The sequence below is a fragment of the Oryctolagus cuniculus genome, chromosome 1 (assembly GCF_051225735.1).
Source record: "Oryctolagus cuniculus isolate XC-2025 breed Fujian yellow rabbit chromosome 1, ASM5122573v1, whole genome shotgun sequence".
NCBI classification, from domain to species: domain Eukaryota; kingdom Metazoa; phylum Chordata; class Mammalia; order Lagomorpha; family Leporidae; genus Oryctolagus; species Oryctolagus cuniculus.
Window position 1 is genome coordinate 3,583,432 of NC_142867.1, and position 20,253 is coordinate 3,603,684.

General features: G+C 60.7%; 1 protein-coding gene across 4 annotated transcripts in view; it reads left to right on the forward strand.

Moving 5' to 3' along the window:
- LOC100350311 (carnitine O-palmitoyltransferase 1, liver isoform) overlaps positions 1-20,253 on the forward strand; it is a 56,289-nt gene that overhangs the window by 19,149 nt on the left and 16,887 nt on the right. For all 4 annotated transcript variants that reach the window (XM_070064757.2, XM_051827878.3, XM_051827876.3 and 1 more), the window contains exons 4-12: positions 3,378-3,549; positions 4,288-4,389; positions 6,044-6,181; positions 7,901-7,978; positions 10,141-10,248; positions 11,267-11,354; positions 17,296-17,491; positions 18,653-18,841; positions 19,215-19,320. In XM_070064757.2, the coding sequence (XP_069920858.2) occupies positions 3,378-3,549; positions 4,288-4,389; positions 6,044-6,181; positions 7,901-7,978; positions 10,141-10,248; positions 11,267-11,354; positions 17,296-17,491; positions 18,653-18,841; positions 19,215-19,320 (1,177 nt within the window). The remainder of the gene's footprint in view (positions 1-3,377; positions 3,550-4,287; positions 4,390-6,043; positions 6,182-7,900; positions 7,979-10,140; positions 10,249-11,266; positions 11,355-17,295; positions 17,492-18,652; positions 18,842-19,214; positions 19,321-20,253) is intronic.

A 20,253-nucleotide genomic window follows, 5' to 3' on the forward strand; every position in this document is an offset into this window, starting at 1 on the left:
CTGCGGTGACGCCATTGAGGTCTTGCCAGCGAGGAAGCTCCAGGGAGGGGAGGCGCAGGTGCCTGGCGGGGTCACAGGAGGAGGGGGTGGGGTCATAGGAGGAGGGGGCGGGGTCACAGGAGGAAGGGGCAGGTCTCAGGAGGAGGGGCGGGGTCACAGGAGGAGGGGGTGGGGTCACAGGAGGAGGGGCGTGGTCACAGGAGGGGCGGGGTCACAGGAGGAGGGGCAGGGTCACAGGAGGAGGAGGGGGGTCACAGGAGGAGGGGCGAGGTCACAGGAGGAGGGGCGGGGTCACAGGAGGAGGGGCGGGGTCACAGGGGGAGGGGTGGGGTCACAGGAGGGGCGGGGTCACAGGAGGAGGGGGTCACAGGAGGGCGGGGTCACAGGGGGAGGGGTGGGGTCACAGGAGGAGGGGGAGGGGTCACAGGAGGCGGGGGAGGGGTCACAGGAGGAGGGGCGGGGTCACGGGAGGAGGGGGGTCTCAGGAGGGGGGTCACAGGAGGCGGGGTCACAGGAGGAGGGGCGAGGTCACAGGAGGAGGGGGAGGGGTCACAGGAGGAGGGGCGGGGTCACAGGAGGAGGAGGCGGGGTCACAGGAGGCAGGGTCACAGGAGGGGCGAGGTCACAGGAGGAGGGGCGGGGTCACAGGAGGCGGGGTCACAGGAGGAGGGGGGGGGAAGCTGGGGCTCCAGCAGCTCCAGCAGCTCCAGCTCTGGGGTCTGTGCTTGTCCAGTGCGCGCAGAGCCTCCCTGTAGGGCCCTGCCTGGGACACGGGCAGCGTGTGAGCAGACGGTGGGACCCGGGCGCCCAGGGACCTCGTGCGGCCGCCGCCTCGGGCTTCCCCGCACGCTCGGCTCCTGGTCGAACGCGCCGCGGTGTCTCGCAATGGCCGAGCTGTCCCATGCCAGATACTCAGTCCCAGTTTCGTGTGCTGTTTTCACTGACGAACATTTTGGGACCCAGACAATGGGACAAGTACCCCCCCCCCCCCCCGTGCTGGTCCCAGAATCGTGCCTTGTGTTTCAGGCCAGGAGCTCCACGTGCAAGGGGCAGTGCGGGATCAGGGCTAAGCTACAAGTGAAGTGGTGCATCCCTGTAACCCTTCCTGCTTGTTCCGTGCTAAAGGAGTGAGAAATAAATTAGCTGGAGTGTAACAAATGAAAACCTCCTCATCGCTCAGGACCGGAAGTGAACCGCTGGGGCAGATTGCCCTTGGCTGTGAACACTCTTCCCACAGCCCGCGTGGGGCCCTTCCTCCTGGACCTGTCTTTCCGAAGGGTCCCCCGAGGCGTCCCCCACGCCCTCCTCCTCCTTCAGCCCCCTTCGTGGGCTCCCACCCTCATGCGTGGCCCCATGCGCACATGCCTGGGAGACAGAGTCAGAGCTCCCTGTCATTTGGCGGAAGCCCGCCCGGCCCGGCCGCCTGGGACTGCCGTCCCTCTGCTCATCAGAAAGCTGCCGGCAGCAGGTGCCGTGGCCTGGCGGCCTCCGTCTCCCTGAGGGTGGCGGCTGCAGCCCTGCGAGGTCTCGGCGTCGTGAGCTCGTCCTGTGCGCGTCCGGAAGGTGTTGCTTCATTAACACCGAGGCCGTCCCTAAACTGGATCACGGCTGGGCCTGTCGGCTATTTAAAGCCCCGTGTAATCTTCGTCCTTCTGCAAACTGGGCCACCCGGGGGACAGATTTAGCAAGGTCAGGTTAAGGGTCCGCGCCTTCCAGGTCAAGGCAGGGCCCTCGCCGTCTTCCTGGAGAGGAGCTGTGGGAAGCGTCGTTGTCTGTGAGTCTGGGTCTCTGCCCGTCCCCTGCAGCTTTTTGCTAAGGCGTCTACTCCAGCTGCCCGTGTGTAAGCAATCCTCGGTGAGTCTGCCACGTTCGGCCGAGGATGCCGATGGGCTTGATGAGCTGAGCGACTGCCAGGGTCTTCCCCCTCGTGATAGACACCTGATCTCCAACGTGGGGGCCCGGAGGCGGCCTCCGAGGGCCTCCAACGCGGCTCTGCCGTGCTTGCGGATGAGGGGCGGAGAGGGTGCGGGTGGAAAGCAGAGACCGGGGTTAACCCTGAGTGTGGCCTTCTGGACACGGGAAGCGTAGACTGGGAGCCGGTCATCGTGGCTCGAGATGATTTGCTTCTGCGGCACTGCTTCAAAAACCTGGGGAGATGGAGTGTGAAGATCAATTTATCTTGATGCCAAAAGTACAGGTTTTTTGATACGCATGTCCAGGAATTTTTACAGACTGTATGCCTGGATTTCAAAATATTCGCACAAAAATAGACTTCCCCTTCTGTTTTCTGTGAGGTCTCTGAGAGCCCTGGTGTGTGTGAAATTTGTGGTTTCCAGATGAGGGGGAGGCCTTTGACTCGCTTGTGTTGGGTATTTGAATCATTTGAAGAACACTTAAGTAGTTTTTATTTTTTCAGTATTGTGGGGTTTCCAAAACAACTGCAAATTAAAAGCAAAAGCAGAAAATAGCTTTATTCTGCCCCATTTTAAAGTCGCTCTTTACCATAAACCACGCGCACCTTCTGCTCTGAATTTTAGCACCGCCCATCCTCTAGGATCAGCTTATCACTCTTTTTTTTTTTTTTTTAAGATTTATTTATTTATTTGAAAGGCAGAGAGGCAAAGCGAGAGAGAGATGGAGACAGAGACAGAGACAGAGAGGTCTTCCATCTGCTGGTTCACTCCCCAGATGGCTGCCACAGCTGAAGCCAGGAGCTTCTTCCGGGTCTCCCACGTGGGTGCAGGGGCCCAAGGACTCGGGCCTTCCCCCACTGCTTTCCCAGGCCACAGCAGAGAGCTGGATGGGAAGTGGAGCAGCTGGGACTCGAACTAGCACTCATGGGATGCGGCACTGCAGGCAGCGGCTTTATCCGCTACGCCACAGCGCCGGCCCCGGCTTATCTCTTGTGCACTCAGCATCCAGGATCGGTTGATTACCATCACTGTCACGCTGACAAGCGTCCACGTGTGGCTCACAGACGCCCTGATGTAGAGAGTGCAGGAGTGCCTGTGTGAGTGAGCTGACTTTGAGGCCTGGCAGAGTCACGGAGAGATCTGAGCAGGAGCAGGGCCCAGAGTCGCTGGGGGCACCTGCACTGGGTGCCTGCCGTGGGCTCTCAGCTGCACCCCAGCCGCGGAGGGCTTGTGTGTTTGTCCAGATGCCGCCGTCTGCCCTGTCCCGAGGCCCCTGGAGCAGACGGGCCGGTGCAGGGCGGGCGCCTGGGAGAGGCGCGGAGCCTCTGGTGGGAGACTCCTGCGAGTGTCTCTCGGATGAAGCCCAAGCCGGTCAGGGCTGCTTCGTCTCACGTGTGTCCGTGCAGCGGCCCCGGGCTCCCTTCCCTGCTGAGGAGTGTGCGTGGGTCTCACTCGTCTCCCCAGGGGCCGCATGTCCAGCCAGACGAAGACCGCGGTCAGCGGCGTGCTCTTCGGCACGGGCCTCTGGGTGGCCCTCATCATCACCATGCGCTGCTCCCTGAAGGTGCTCCTCTCCTACCACGGCTGGATGTTCGCCGAGCACGGCAAAATGGGTCGCGCCACCAGGATCTGGATGGTGAGGCGCCGCCCTCGGGGTGGGGCTGGGCGGGCGCGGTCTGCTGTCTCAGCATATCAGGGGGCTTCAGACAGCTCGGGCATGGCGGGCGGGGTGCTGTCGCGAAGCTCTGGCCTAGAAGTCAGGACTCCAGTGGGATGCTCTCATCCCACACCACGCGCCCGGCTCCCAGTCCCGCTTCCTGCCCGGCGCCCTGGGAGGCAGCAGTGGTGGCTCAAGTCGCTGACCCCGCCACACACGTGGCAGCCCCCAGTGGAGTTCCCCGCTCCTGGTTTCGGTGTTGGCCTAGCCCTGGCTGCTGTGGACGCCGGGGGAGTGAACCTGCCGGGGAGGGCTCTGTCTCTTTCTCCTCGTGTGCCTCTCTAAGTTAATTAAATATTTTGGGGGCTGGTGTTGTTGCGCTGCCATTAGGATAACAGCATCCCATATCAGAGTGCTGGTTCGAGCCCCAGCTGCTCCACTTCCGATCCAGTTTAGTGCTGATGGCCTGGGAAGGTGGTGGAAAATGGCCCCAGTGCCTGGGCCCCTGCCACCCCAGGGGAGAGCTGCATGAAGCTCCTGGCTCCTGGCCTGTGGATGTCACCAGGCGGCAGCCTCTCCGCGCCCCCGTCACGTTTGCCTTTTCTTCACCCTGGGGGTGGCGGCGAGGGTGGGGGCTGGCGTGGCAGAGAGGGGAGAGAGCGGAAGTGGCAGGTGTTGGCAGCTGGGCCCTGAACGTCCTCACCCTTTCTCCTTCAGGGCATGGTCAAGATCTTCTCAGGCCGGAAGCCCATGCTGTACAGTTTCCAGACCTGCCTGCCGCGCCTGCCCGTGCCGGCCGTGAAGGACACCGTGCACAGGGTAGGTGTGACTTCAGCCCCCCGTTTCGAGCGCGGCTTCCCCTCCCCAAGACCGTTACTCCGAGGCCGCCCGCCCGCCCGCAGGTGGCTGCAGCAGTTCTTAGCAGGGAACCCTCGAGGGTGAGTGTGTTCCCTGTTGTCTCTGCGATGTCGCGTTTGAGAGAGAAGCAGCGTGGGGATTGGCTTCGTTCTCTCGCAGATTTGCCGAGATAAGAGCTGCACAAGTCACTCATTGTTGTGTTGCATTACTGATTTCTGAAATGACAGAGGGGCCCTGTCTCAGGGATTAACGTGGTCCTCCTGGGGCCCCAGGCGTCCTTTCGGCCCGGGTCGCCCCGCCAGCACGTGGTCACCCTGGAGGGCCCCGGCAGAGTCGCACTGGGGTCGGTGCCAGGCCCTGAGCCGCCACAGGCATGAGCCACGGGAATCTGTTTTCTCACAAGTTCGCCAGCCTCGAGTGTTCGTGGCAGCTGCAGCAAACAGACCGATACCGTCTTAGCCAGAAGCTGTGACCCTTGGCCCGGAACGCCTCCCCTCGGGGGCCAGGGAACACACTCCTTTCTGTGTCTGTGAGTGCCCGTCCTGACGGCGTTGGCCCCCTCGTGTGGACGGCTTCCTCCGCCGAGCGGAGGGTGCGCGTGGCCTGGGTCAGGGCCCCTTCCTGCTCGTGCACGCGTAGGCCCCCCTTTGTTGTGGCCCTCCCTCGCTGATGAGGGGATGGTTTTGATCCGGTGGTCAGGCCGCCAGGCAGCCGGCGACCCGGGACTGACGAAGCTGCCGTTCCTAGTCCCTCCTCCGGCCCTGGCAGCCCCGCCTCCTCGCCGTCCGTCCTGGGCGTCGTCTGTACCTGGCGTTGTGCGGCAGGCCGCCTGCTGTGCCTGGCTGTGTAGCTGAGCTCCACGCGAAGTTTGTGTGGCGGCATTGAGGCACTTCTCCCTTTTATCGTGGAGTAGTGCTCCGCCGTGTGTGTGGACACCCCGCGGCTTACCTGTCACTATTCTGCCGCGTGGACACACCGCCGTTTATCCGTCTGTCCGTCCGCGAGTGCCTCCCGTTGGGCTGCTGCGAGCGCCCGCCTGCCAGGTTTCCCGTGAGCACCTGCTGTCAGCGCCGGCACGCACTGCCCTCGCTGCAGGAGTCACCCGTCAGAGGGGAACTCTGTTTAAGAACCGCCATTTTACATTCCCGCCAGCAGGGGGCAGGAGCGCCGGTCTTTCCACAGCCTGAGGCCCCATTTTGTAATTTAAACATCTTTAAAATTTATTTTCTTCATCTAAATTTTCACTTATTTTTATTGTATATGAAAGACAGACAGACACATAAACAGAGACAGAGAGAGAGAGAGAGAGAGAGAGATCTTTGATCTCCTGGGTCACTCCACAGTGCCCACGGCAGCCAGGGCTGGGCCAAAGCCAGGAGTCTGGAACTCCATGCTGGTCTCCCACATGGGTAGCAGGGGTCCAAGTCCCCGGGCCACCACCTGCTGCCTTGAGCTGCCTTCCCAGCCGGGAGCCAGAAGCTGGATCAGAAGAGGAACAGCCGAGACTGGAACTAAGGCTCTGCACGGGACGCCGGCGACACAGGCCGCGTGACCCACTGCGCCCCGACGAGGACTGCAGACTCCAGGCTTTGACAGGTGTTTTCTGTTCACTCAGTACCTGGAGTCCGTGCGGCCGCTTATGAAGGAAGGGGACTTTGAACGGATGACGGCGCTGGCCCAAGACTTTGCTGTCAGTCTGGGGCCAAAGCTGCAGTGGTATCTGAAGCTCAAGTCCTGGTGGGCTACAAATTACGTGAGTACGAGTCTGCGACGGCTCTTCTTGATGGCACCTCTCGGGACGAAAGTGCTACATGGAGGCCAGGGTAACGGCTGAGATGACAGATTGGGCTGGGCACGGTCACCCGGGAGGACCCGCGAGCGGGAGAGGGGACGGTGCTGCCCACGCAGGGCGCTCGTGCTCGGGAGTGAGGTGCGGCGTGGTGACAGCTGTACCCAGCACAGGGGTCCTGCGCCAGGCACGTGCTGAGGGTGTGTGTGTGGGGGGGTCCTCTGCATCTTGCTCCAGAGCCTTGTAGACCGCGGCTTCCCTCCGTCCGGTCGTGAACGTGCCGCCCCGCCCCTGCTCCTTCCTCTGGCTGCTTCCTTTGTGTCAGGGAATGGTTTCTGGGCTCGCCGGTCAGGGACGTGGTGCGGTCAGTCGTATGGGCGGGGGCGGTGCCCGTGGCCTCCGTGGAGCTGGATTCGGCTCAGGCTCTCATCAGCGTCAGCTCCTGGGAGACGAGTTAGCTGGTGCGGGCGGGGCCGGGACCTGGCTGAGCTTCCACCTTCAGAGAGGGCAGAGCAGGGGGCTGGGTCCTGAGGAGAGAGCGTGTTCAGCGTGTCCCCGTGAAGCCAGCAGGCGGCGCTGGACGTGGGCATCCCGGTTGGGGGCAGTGCCCGAGGGAGCGTGCGAGGCCTCGGGCTGGCCCTGTTCTGTTTGTGGTCGGGTGCTGGTGACGCGGGCGTGCTGAGTTTGTCCAGAGTGACTTGCCGCACCCTTAGCCCCTCCCCACACACGGTTCTGGACGCCTGTGTGTCCAACACAGAGCTCCCAAGGTTCCCAGGACAGCGGCAGGTGGCGTGGTGAGGAAGAGCTGGCTGTGGGCAGGGCGAGGTCGGGCCGTCCGTGCTGGGGAGGGAAGCTGACCGTGCTGCCCTCCGGGCCAGTGCCGTGGCTCCAACCGCAGAAGTCGAGTGAGACGGTGCTTTCTCAGGGCGCTGGGAAGTGGGCAGTGGAGAGCCCGTCTGGAGCAGCGTGGATGGCGGTGGATCTTAAAATGTCTATGAATTGGAGCATTTCCTTTTGGCATTTTGTTCATTTATAGCTTTTCATGTTGTTTTACTCATTTATATTTATATTCATTTTATTTGAAAGAGACAGACAAGGCGCAGAGATGGATCTTCCGTCTGCTGGCTCATTCCCCAAATGCCCACAGCCGGCAGGGCTGAGGCTGGCTGGGACCAGGAGCCCAGAGCTCACGTAGGACTTGCGTGTGGGTTGCAGGGTCCCGACATCGGGAGCCACCACTTGCTTCCTCCTGAGTGTGCGTTAGGGTGAGGCCAGAATCAGAGGTGGATCAGGGCTGACCCTAGGGACTCCGTAGGGGACGCAGTGGACACAGGCCTGCCCAGCAGTGTCTTCACTGCCTTGCCAAATGCCTGCCCCAGAAGCTCACGTGGTGCCCGGGCCAGTTCTGTCCCCAGGGGACAAGCGTCCAGTCAAGACAGTCGTAGGCCTTGCAAGAAGCGACTTAACCCGTGCACCAAACACACAGTGTTAGAAATAAAAAAAGTGTATAAAATGAAATGAAGCGACTTCCCTTGTAACTGTATGTCAGATACAAACGCTGCTTTCCCGCTGCCCACAGTCTCCCTCGTCAGGGCGGCCATCTTCTGCACTGGCCCTGTTAGGTGCCGAACGTCTGCCCCATAGCACTCACGGTGCCCCTGGGGCTCTCGTCTGCCCCACTAGGTGAGTGACTGGTGGGAGGAATACGTCTACCTGCGCGGACGCGGGCCACTGATGGTGAACAGCAACTACTATGCGATGGTGAGTCCTCCAGCCGCGTGCGTCTGATGGGGACCGTGTGGGGCGTGGCGACCGTGGGAAAGCTCTGGGGAGCGGGGACCCCTGTTCCTCTTGGCCCTGCCTCTGCTGCCCAAGCCCGCACAGCCCTGTGAGGGCCCAGGCTCCCCAGAGGACCGCGGGTCGTCCTTCCGTGCTCCCTGGGTGCTCACGGGTGCAGAGCTGGTGCAGAGAAGTCTGGATGGCAGAGACAGCTCTGTGGCTAATGGGAGCTGCTCGCCGGCTGCACCCCTGCCCTGCTGTTTCCTGACTTAGTGCCGTGACTCAGTGCTCCCAGCCGAACGAGGCCCCAGCCCCTGGAGCAAGGGCACGTGGGCCAGCCACAAATGTGCCCTGTGCGCTCGGCCCCTCACGTACGGGCTCAGACGCGAGGGTCGTGCGTGGTCGCTGCCCTGGGTCTCGGCCTTTCTTTGTCATCTGAACAGGGTGGTTAGGAAGCGTCGTGGCCCTGTGTGGTGACTGGCCAGTCCGATCCTGGCCATCTGCTCTCTTCTCTCCACCTCCCTGTGTCCTCAGTAGCATCAGCTGCTTTTTCCTGCAGTCTTACTCCACTTCAGGCTCCTCCTTGTCAAGGTCCTTTTTCCACGTAAAACAGTTGCAGCCTGGGAGACAGTCAGCTGGGGCTCGGGACTGATTCCCTGCGCCGGCCGAGAGCCGCGCCCGAGACCCTTCCCCCCGGGGACGCGTGTGTGCAGCCACAGACCCACAGAGAGGCCCTTCCCTCCCTCGCCAGGCACTCGCCGTGCACACGGGCTGTTTTGGTTTTTTTTTGGAAAGGCCAAGAGCCAGAACTAGACAGAGACCCTGCATCCCCTGTCCGCTCCCCAAGTGCCCACAGCAGGTGTGATGGGTCAGGCTAAAGCAAGCAGCCCGCATCGATCCCGGTCCCCCGGTGCTGGCAGGGACCCAGCACTCGAGCCGCCTGCTGACTTCTGTGCTCGGCAGTAGCAGGAAGCTGGACTCAGAGCGGAGCGAGACCTGAGCCCAGTGTCTCCGAGACGTGGGCACGGAGGTTCCAGGCAGCACCCCGCCGTGAGCTAGACTCCGGCCACGGGCACTTTCTTTTCTTGCTTCCCTTTTTTTTTTTTTTTTTTTTTTAAGATGTATTTATTTGAAAGGCAGACTTAGCAAGAGACAGGTCTTCCATCCGCTGGTTCATTCCCCAAATGGCTGCAACAGCTGGGCTGATCCGAAGCCAAGATCCAGGAGCTTCATCCAGGTCACCCACGTGGGTGCAGGGCCCCAGCACTTGTCTGCTGCTCTCGCAGGCCATAGCAGGCGGCTGGAGTGGAAGTGGAGCAGCAGGACCCAAACCAGCGCCCATGTGGGATGCCGGTATCACAGGCAGTGGCTTTACCTACAACACCACAGCGCCAGCCCCAACACGTAGACTCTTTCAAAATGTAATTTAGATGTGTGTTGGCTTCTTCACAGTTACAGAAAAATAAATTTAGAAGTGAGTCTCAAAATGTAGAAAATTACACGCACAGGTGTATTAATAAAACATTGTTCTAACTTTTGCTTACCTCTCGTTCTGAAAACTTCCTGAACTACCCTGTCTTACGCTTCTGCTCTCCTTTCTGTCCATCACACGAAAGCACTGGGGGTGACGTGCTGTGCTCTTCAAGAATACCTGAGATTATTTTTATAACCCAGCAAGAAAACAAAATTGACAAAGTGTAAGAATCAAGTTGTCTTCTATCCCAGCGGATGTGATTGAGCACAACTGTCTATAGAGAGATTTTAACAGTGTGGGGGACGTGCTCTGTAATGCATTGAAAAGTGTTTTACTTTTTTATTTATTTTCATTTGTATTTGAAAGGCAGAGAGGCGGAAGTAGACAGCAGACAGAGACCTCACACCCTCTGGTTCACTCCCGCACACACCTGCCGCAGCCGGCGCTGGGCGAGCCAGAGCGGGGGCAGGGACCGCTATCTGGATCTCCCTCGTGGATGGCCTGGACCCAAGTACTGAGCCACTCCTGCTGCCTCCCAGGCTGTGCGTTAGCAGGGGGCTGGGTCAGAGTGCAGGACCCGGCCTTGAACCAGGCGCGCTGGTGCAGGGTGGGGAGGGGAGCTTGTCTTTTCCAGAGTAGCATTCCCCCCGCTCTCGTTCCTGCCTTTCAGGACCTGCTGTACGTCATCCCGACGCACATTCAGGCGGCGCGAGCCGGCAACGCCATCCACGCCATCCTGCTGTACCGGCGCAAGGTGGACCGCGAGGAGATCACACCGGTACGCCGCCCGCTTTTGTCACGCGTCCTGGCCGTCGGCTCCGGGAGCTGTAGTGGGCGTACTGCACCCTCGGCACTCACCATTCGCCATTCTGATGCATTTCTACCCCGCACCCTGAAACCAAACCCACTCAGGCCCGTGAGGCCGTCCCTCGCCCAGGGGTCCCCTCGCCCCTTCCCGGCCCCCCGCCCGGCCCCGCTGCCCTCTGCTTTCCTGGGCTCCAGATTCCTGGGCCGGTTCACAGCCTCACATGAATGTCCGCACAGGGTGGGCACGGTTGGGCTTGGTTTTGTTTGTTCCTGTCCCGTGGCGTGATGAGGTGGAGACTGATCGAAGTGAGTGCTAATGGACGTACACCTGTTGTGCTTCCATTCTGCCCTGTCCTTCCCGGAAACCCTTGTTTGTCTCTGAAGGAGAGGGGTATGCTAACGAGCAACTCAGAGGGACAGGCGTTTCCTCCTGGAATACCCTGCGCCCTCAGTGTCACTTTATACATGCCCAGTGAGGCCGTGTGACTCAGGAGGGAGTAAACGGGCAGGAAGCCATACCCTGGCCCAGCCCAGCCACCCCTCGGGATCCACCATGGGGCGACTGGAAAAGATTAAGTCAGACCACGCAGCGTGAGGAGAAACAAGTGCAGTGTTTCTTTTCTTCTTTTCTTTTTATAAAAAATACATTTATTTATTTGAAAAGCAGAGTTAAAGAGGATCTTCTGTCCCCTGGTCCACTTCCCAGAAGGCCACAGTGGCCGGGGCCGGGCCAGGCTGATGCCGTGAGCCTGGAACTCCATCCGGTCTCCCGTGTCGTGGCAGGGGCCCCGGTACTGGGCCGTCCTCCGCCGCGTCCCCAGAACATCAGCAGAGAGCTGGATCAGAGATGAGCAGGCAGGACTCAGGACGGGCACCCCTGTGGGAGGCTGGCTGACCTCGGCACCGCGGCACCAGCCCCTGAAGGCAGTTTTCAGTGTGTGCTCCCCTGTTGAGTTTTGTTTGTCATTTGGAACGTGTTTTTATTGCAGATTCGTCTTTTGGGATCCACCGTCCCGCTGTGCTCCGCCCAGTGGGAGCGGCTGTTCAACACCTGTCGCATCCCAGGCGAGGAGACAGGTGCGTGGGGCTTCAGCACTGTCCGTCCTTGGCCGGGAATTAGCAGACGGCAAAGTGAGGTCAGAGGGACCCCGGCCATGTGCCAGCGAGGCGGGGGTCGTCCCTGCGGGGGAGCTGCCTTTGTGTCCACTGCGCGCCACGCAGGGCCGCTGACGGCCTTCCGTTCTCTCCTGGGGGCCGTCTCCCAGGGTGCCGTGCTGCGTGTCCGCTGTCTCCCTCGGGTTGTCAGGGACGGTTTGCCGTGGCTGGCGTGCGGAGTTCCCTATGGAGTGTGCCGTGCATCCTGCTCGAGAACCGGGGCTGGTGGTCCCGCTGCTCACTTCCCGGCTGCCTGACCAGGGAGGGTGGCCACAGACTCTGCCATCCACACAGCAGCAGCAGGGCAATGCCGGGAGCACGGCGGGCACTGGCGGGACTGTCCGGGCCCCCAGGCTCTGGCCGTGCCCTGAGCCCGCACGGGCAGGGGATACCCAGACACTGGCCCTGTCTAAGACCGTAGCCAGCCTGTGTCAGGCACCAGCCCTGCGGGTGTTTCTGCAGCAGATCCAGCCCTCCAAACTTAGCCCCAGTACGAGCCTGGATCAGACCCGCCTCTGGGCCGCCTCTTACGCACGGCGTCCCCTCCTGGTCCTGCCCTCGCCGTCTCGGAAGCTCTCCGTGTTCTCCCCGCGCTCTGTGCTGGGGGCTTCGGGCTGAGCCCCTTTCCTCTTCGAGGCCCTTCAAAGTGCCCTGCGCGGGCTCCAGCAGGGGCAAGACCAGCCCTGTGCCGGGAGGACCTGCCCAGGGCCCTGGGGAGGCCGGAGCTGCCGAGGGGCGGGTTCAGGGGGTGGGGCAGTGTCCGCCCTGTGTGGGAAATGCCGGCCTCGGCCACTGGAGGCTCATGGTTCCCGGGCAGTGGACTTGGGCGAGGCCTCGCCAGCAGAGAGCGCAGGGGCTCGGGGTGTGTGGGACGGCCTCTCTGAGCGCCACGTCCGCGTCGGTGCACGGGGGCTGCCCCAACACTGACCACGAATCAGGAGTGGGTCCTCTGAGGTCGGGGTGTCAGCAGGGCCGGGTCCCCTGCCGCCTCACCTTCCCCTCACAGAAGGCAGCAGCCGGTGGATCAAGGACCCGCCGCATGGCCTGCTCCTCGTGTGGCAGCTGCGGCACCAAAGGGTCCATTTCTAAATAAGCAGTAAGGCCCCGTCCAAGGCACTGGGGCTAGGGCTTGGACTGGCACCATCTTTTTCAGGAATACAGCTCAACCCATTACAACGCCTAAAAACCCAAGCACTGGCGGTACAAAGATTTAAGTTTTCTGTGTTTACAAAATAGATCAGTAATTTACAAGGCAGCTGTCGGGGTGGGCGTCCGTGCAGCAGATAAGGCCCGCTTGGGTTGCCCCTGTCCTGTGTCCCGGCTTCCTGGGGGCGTGCACCCCGGGAGGCAGCAGGCAGGGGCCCACGTAGCTGGGTCCCTGCCCGCCCCGTGGGAGGCCCGGACGGAGTTCCAGGCTCTGACTCGTCCTGATCCAGCCCTGGCTGTAGTGGGCGTTGGGGAATGAACTAGAGGAGAGATCTCTGTCTCTGTCTTGCTAACTTTCTGACAAAATGTAAATGAACAGACAAGCACTTCTTTTCCAAAGCGCACAACAAGTTGGGGGGACACTCTTGCAAGGGAGAAGAGGGTTAGGGGTTGGTATGTAAAGAGTTCTCACAGACCTGGGGAAGACATCAGGATCTGTGTTGGAAAGGCGGCCAAGGGCATGGTCTAGGAGCTCACAGAGGGAAACGTGTTAATGAGTTACGGAAAGCATCTGGCTTCAATACTGACCAAACAAACAGAACCGGAAGTGACGTGGTGCTGTTTGTCGGCGTGCCCCGGGCAAGTGGCCACGTGCACCTTTGTCTCTCCTGAACCATCCTGCCCATCACCCCCGCAGCCCTCACCAGCGAGACCCCGCCTGTGCTTAAACTGAGGCAGCAGGTCGGCCTCCGACTCTGTGGGTCCACAGCTCTGGATTCAGCCCACTGAGGACCAAACACACCGGGAGGAAAAGCTTGGTCCGCACTGACCCTGGGCAGCTCCCCACGCAATGCAGCGTAGCAGCTGTTAGCATAGCATCTCCGTCCTATCAGGGCGCAGGCCGTCGGGCGTGGTCACGGTGAATGGGGGCCTGGCTTGTGTGCCCGTCGACTGAGCACCTGCGGGGTTTGGTGTCCACAGGGCTCCTGCTCCAGCTCCTCCCTGGTCAGTGGTTTTGTTGCTATTTAATGGAATTGCCACCAAAGTTTAGAAAGTTGCCAAGGAAGAGAAAGTGTTCATCTCAGTGCCCTCAGGGTCACATTTCTGGCTCCTCTGCCTGTGGTGTGGCAGCAGGGCTGTGTGTGCAGGGCTGGTGTGTGTGCTGTTGGCACGTGCAGGGCTGTGTGTGCAGGGCTGGTGTGTGGTGTTGGCACGTGCAGGGCTGTGTGTGCAGGGCTGGTGTGTGTGGTATTGGCACGTGCAGGGCTGTGTGTGCAGGGCTGGTGTGTGTGGTGTTGGCATGTGCAGGGCTGTGTGTGCAGGGCTGGTGTGTGTGGTGTTGGCATGTGCAGGGCTGTGTGTGCAGGGCTGGTTCGTGCAGGGCTGTGTGTGCAGGGCTGGTGTGCGTGGTGTTGGCACGTGCAGGGCTGGTGTGTGCAGGGCTGGTGTGTGGTGTTGGCACGTGCAGGGCTGTGTGTGCAGGGCTGGTGTGTGTGGTGTTGGCATGTGCAGGGCTGTGTGTGCAGGGCTGGTGTGTGTGGTGTTGGCATGTGCAGGGCTGTGTGTGCAGGGCTGGTGTACGTGGTGTTGGCGTGTGCAGGGCTGTGTGTGCAGGGCTGGTGTGTGCAGGGCTGGTTCGTGCAGGGCTGTGTGTGCAGGGCTGGTGTGTGTGGTGTTGGCATGTGCAGGGCTGTGTGTGCAGGGCTGGTGTGTGTGGTGTTGGCATGTGCAGGGCTGTGTGTGCAGGGCTGGTGTACGTGGTGTTGGCGTGTGCAGGGCTGTGTGTGCAGGGCTGGTGTGTGCAGGGCTGGTTCGTGCAGGGCTGTGTGTGCAGGGCTGGTGTGTGTGGTGTTGGCACGTGCAGGGCTGTGTGTGCAGGGCTGGTGTGTGTGGTGTTGGCATTGCAGGGCTGGTTCATGCAGGGCTGGTGTGTGGTGTTGGCATGTGCAGGGCTGGTTCGTGCAGGGCTGTGTGTGCAGGGCCTCCTGTCTGCCATCTTTTCCTGCCCACGAGGTGCCGCAGTGAGGGCCGTGTGTTGTCCTGGGAGCAGGGGTGAAACCTGGCCACGCAGCCCTGGAAACGCACTTGCTGGATTGCACAGGGAGCCTTTTCTGTTTTATTGACATCGACAAATCGCCCTTAAAGTAATTTCCAACTTACAAGCACCAAGCAATCTGTTAAAGACCCCCTCCCCCCCCCCTTTTTTTTTTTAAAAAAAAAAAGAGATTAATTTACTTGAAAGGCAAAGTTACACAGAGGCAGAGTTACACAGAGGCAGAGAGAGAGAGAGAGAGAGAGAGAGAGAGAGATCTTCCATCCTCTGGTTCACTCTCCAAGTGGCTGCAACGGCTGGAGCTGGCCAGTCCCAAGCCAGGACCCTATAGCTTCCTCTGGGTCTCGCACATCGGTGCAGGGCCCAAGCACCTGTGCCACCTTCCCAGGCGCATTAGCAGGGAGCCGGATGGGAAGAGGAGCAGCTGGGACAAGAATTGGCGCCCACATGGGGTGCCGGCGCTGCAGACCACGGCTGTAACTGCTGAGCCACAGCACCAGCCCCTTCCCTTCATTACTGCCAGCTCCAGCCTCACCAGGACCTACGGCCTTTTGCTTAATATCTGCTTTTGAGTGACGTGTGATAATATTACATATTTGTATGAAGTAGTGTGATGTTTCTTTTTTTTTTTTAAATTTTTTTTGACAGGCAGAGTGGAGTGAGAAAGACAGAGAGAAAGGTCTTCCTTTTCCGCTGGTTCACCCCACAATGGCTGTTGTGGCCGGCACACCGCGCTGATCCAAAGCCAGGAGCCAGGTGCTTCTCCTGGTCTCCCATGGGGTGCAGGGCCCAAGCACTGCCCTCCCAGGCCAGAGCAGAGCTGGACTGGAAGAGGAGCGACTGGGACAGAATCCGGCGCCCCGACCGGGACTAGAACCCGGTGTGCCTGCACCGCAGGTGGAGGATTAGCCTAGTGAGCCGCGGCGCCAGCTCAGTATGATGTTTCAATCCGCATATGCAACTTCTAACGATCAGATCAGGGTAGTTGCCACACCCCCTATTGCACACATTCACTGTCTTTCTATTGGAAGCATTCGGCATCTTCTGTGCGAGCTATGTACAGGTAGACAGTTAGCTGTCGTGGGCCACGCTGACACTCCGGGGCTGCAGAACCTCCGAAGTTACTCCTGTTACCCACCTGCAGCTGCCGACCCCTCTCCCGCCTCCCACCCCCACCCTTTCCAGCCTCTAGTCCCCGCCTTTCTGCCCTTGACCTCTGTGAGATCCACGTGCTTATCTCCCGTGGATGAGTGAGAACACGCTCATGTCTGTGCCTTACGTCATGAAACAGTGTTCCACAGGCTGGTCCGTGTTTCCCCAAACGAGAGCAATGTTACTGCTTCGAATGGCTGAAGGACGTTTCCCGTGGCTGTAGACCCCATGTTCTTCAGCCGTTCACGCGCTGACAGACGCTGGTTGGTTCCGTACCGTGGCTGCTGCAGCACACGTGCAGATGCAGGCATCTCTCGGACCGAGTCTGGTCCTGGGCAGGGCGCCCAGCAGTGGCACAGCTGCGTCACACAGCCCTGTTTCTGGTTGGTTGAGGAACCTCCTTGCTGTTTCCGTGGTGGCTGCGCTCATTTGCATCCCCACCAGAGCGTGAATCCCCCCGTCTGCACATCCTCACGCGCCTGTCGATGGTGTCCACCCCAGCTGGGCTGAGCAGCTGTCTCGTGGGTTTGCCGCGCGCCCCCGATGACTCAGGCTGAGCAGTTTGGCATCCGCTGCGCGTCGTCCGTGTGTCTCCTGCTGGGAAGTCAGCGCTCACGTCATTTGCCTATTTATGAATCGCGTTGCGTGGTTCCTTGCTGTTGGGTTCTTTGAGCTCCGTGTGGATTCTGGATGCGAATCCCACGTGGGATAATGTTGACAAGCATTTTCTCGCATTGTGCAAATGACCGTGTTGATGGTTCCCTTCCGTATCCTTACCCTCTGTGTTTCCCTGTTCTGCTGCCCCAGCCGGGATCTCGGGTGTGATGTCCCACGCAAGTGGCCGTGGTGTGAATGCTTGTCTTATTTCTGGTTTGTCAAAAACACATATTTATTTATTGGAAAATTCGCGTTACAGAGAGAGAGGGAAAGAGATCTTCCATTCCCTGGTCCACTCTCCAGATGACGGCAATGGCCAGTGCTGGGCTAGGCCAAAGCCAGGTGTCAGGAGCTTCATCCAGATCTCGAACATGGGTGCAAGGGCCCAAACATTTGGGCCGTGTTCTGCTGCCTTCCCAGACGCGTTAGCAGGGAATGGGATTGGAAGTGGAGCAGCCGGGGCTTGAACAGGCACTGTATGGGATGCTGGCATCACGGGCGGTGGCTTTACCCACTAGACACACCGCCGGCCCCTGGATATTATTTTAATGCTAGTACAACCACACCAGGGATGTGAGTATTATCTCCATTTTATAGATGGGAAAATTGGGGCTTAGTCAGGGTTGAGTGGCTGCCCAGATCCTGCACCCACTGAGCGGCCAGGCTGAGGGGAGGAGCCAGACCTGTGAGATGGCGAAGTGCTCGACTGCTGTGTGCTCGGTGCTTGAAGGAGGCTCGGGCGTGGGCGCATTACACCGAGGGTAACGCGGAGTCAGGACTCGCGGCCGTTCACAGCCCGGGGTGCCGCCGTGGCCGTGACCCTGGACTGTGTCTCCCCCCCACCCCGTGCCCCAGACACCCTGCAGCACATCCAGGACAGCAGGCACATCGTCGTGTACCACAGGGGGCGCTACTTCAAGGTCTGGCTGTACCACGACGGGAGGCTGCTGCGGCCCCGCGAGATGGAGCAGCAGATGCAGCGGATCCTGGACGACCCCTCGGAGCCCCAGGCCGGGGAGGAGAAGCTGGCGGCCCTCACCGCAGCCGACAGGTGCCCGGGGGCCCCCAGCCCTCCCTTCCCCGGGGTCCGGCCCCGTCGGGACCTGCGGGAACACCCGAGCAGGACGGGTACCCGTGCGGTGCCTGGTTCTGTGGCAGCAGGTCCCGCCCCAGGCCTGGGGGGTCGCAAGAACAGCCGGGATGCAGGGGGTGCTTTGGCCGTCTCTGCGTGTGACCGGCCGATACGTGCAGGCAGTGACCTCACAGCGAAGAGCAGAGTCAGGCTTTGCGCAGGTGGTGGGTCAATTTGATAGGAGCCAGAACCGCCAGCCGAGGCCCCTGTGTGAGGGTCGGTGTCCTTGCCTCTGAACGAGAGTCACAGAGGTTCTGATGACGCGAGGATGTGGCCCTGCGAGCCCCGCGGCCTTTCTTGCCCTGGGCGCTGTATACAATGGGGCCACCTAATTGTGGCTGGGTGGGGCAGGTGGTGAGCCGTGTTCCTAGCCTGTACCCGGATGCCAGTGGTGACCTGGTTGTGACCACTGGAAGAGTCTGCAGACCCTGCCCCGTGTCTGCAGGGCAGCGGCGTTCAGGGCCAAGCGCTCCCGGGCTCCCGCAGCGTGATCACTGTTAGGTCCTGAGAGGAGCCTGGCGGGGGACGCAGGGGTGTCAGGAAAGGGGCCTGGGGGGCCTGGCCTGGATGCCTCCTCCCCACAGAATAGCTGTGACTTCAGTTCCCTGATCGGAACGATGGGCGTGGCAGCGTTGGGAAGACTGCGGGGTCACCTGGCACCGGCGAAGCGCTCTCCCGTTTGCTGTGACTTCTGCCGGCGCCCACTCGGGACGCTTCCCGTGCAGCTGTGGGCTTGGCGGGGCTGGGGGGTGAGGGGCACCCACTGGGCCCTGGCTCTGCCGCTCCCCAGCAGGTGCACCCTCAGTGCAGTCTGCGTGCTGGCCGTCCCTTCATTCAGCACTGACTGAACAAGAAGCACGGCCACGCTCTGGGCTCTGTCGGGAGCAGCAGAACAGGAGGCCTCTTGGAGCAGCCGTGAGACAGCGTCAGATAAGAAAGTCACGGATAAGACGTTCGCCTGCAGGGAATGGCTGGAAATGTGTAGCGGCTGCGCTGTGCCATCCAGACGTCACCTGCAGGCAGCTGTCACCGCGTAGCCGCAGGGCCGGCCGGGTGACCTGCATTTAACTCTCTCTGCAGAGTGCCCTGGGCCAGGTGCCGCAAGGCCTATTTTGGACGTGGGAAGAACAAGCAGTCTCTGGATGCCATCGAGAGAGCGGCGTTCTTCGTGACGTTAGATGACACCGAGCAAGGGTACAGAAAGGAAGACCCAGAGACCTCCATGGACAGCTACGCCAAGTCTCTCCTGCACGGCAGGTGTTTCGACAGGTGAGGCCCTGACCTTCGCAGGACGGTGGCTGTCCTGGAGCCTCCTCTTCCTCATCTGCCAAGGGAGGGCTGCCCCCTGCAGGGTCCGACGGGGTCTGCTGAGGACGGGGGTGCCCGTGTTCTGGTCGTCTGTCCTGCGCCCTCGCTCAGGACGGGCCAGCTTGGGTCCTGTGCCACTCTTGTCCCCTCCTGCGGAGGTTTAGCCACAGGGCCGGCTGGCGGGGTGGGTGCGGGCCCACGTGTTCGTGTGTCGGCTCCCCCGTGGCGCTAGATACGCCACGTGCTCGCCTGCCGGCTCCCCCATGGCGCTAGATACGCCACGTGCTCGCGTGCCGGTTCCCCCATGGCTCTCCTGTGGCGTCTTATCCCGTAGGTGGTTTGACAAGTCCTTCACGTTCGTCGTGTTCAAGAACGGCAAGATGGGCATAAACGCCGAGCACTCCTGGGCCGACGCGCCCATCGTCGGCCACCTCTGGGAGGTGAGGCCCTGCGGCTTCCCGTGGGTGTCAGGTCCGCAGCCCGACGGGCTTTGGGAGGCGTGGCAGCCTGCCTGCCCGTTAGAGCTCTCCGGTGGTTTACTTTGCTGGTCTGAGAGGCAGACGCGGTGTTCCCGTCCGCGGGTTCTCCCCAGGAGGCTTTCCCAGGAAACTGGGTGCATGAAGGGAGGAGCTGTGAATGCAGTCCTGTCCCGTGGGTGGGGGGCAACCCATCACCTGAGCCGGCGCTGCTGCCTCGCGGCGTCCACACCGGCGGGGGGGCGGAGTCAGGTGTGGGATGCAGGCGCCCCAGGGTGGCATTGTAACCCTCGGGCTACACGCCCCTCTCCAAGGTGTGAGTGTTGGAACGTACTGAACCCGCGTGACGCCCTTCAGTAGAGCGAGCGTGTCCATGGCCCGTCCCCTGTACCCTAGGGTCCCTGCACAGCTGTGAGTTTCCGCCCTTTGTGGACCGGGGGCAGGGAAGGGGCCGCTGGCCCTCGGGACAGGGAGGCCAGGGCAGAGTCGAAGCTCGGTTCTTACGGACTGGTCAGCTGCTCCCCATGCTCTCATTTCCTGCCTGCCAAGGTTTAGGCCAAATACAAACAGGCATGTTAAAATCTTGGCTTCTATTAATTCTGTAATTATCACACAGTTATTCTTAAGTGTTGAAAATTAACCGAAATGTGATCCCTGTTAAACATAAGAGTGGGAATAAGAGAGGGAAGAGATGTATAATTTGGGACATGCTCGGGCTGACTTGCCCCAATTGGTAGAGTTGGAAACATACCAGGGGATTCCAATTCAATCCCATCAAGGTGGCATGTGCCAATGCCATCTCACTACTCCAAGTGATCAATTTCAGTTCACAATTGATCATAATGAAAGGACTAAGAGTCAAAGGGAGCACATAAACAAGTCTAGTATCTGCTAACA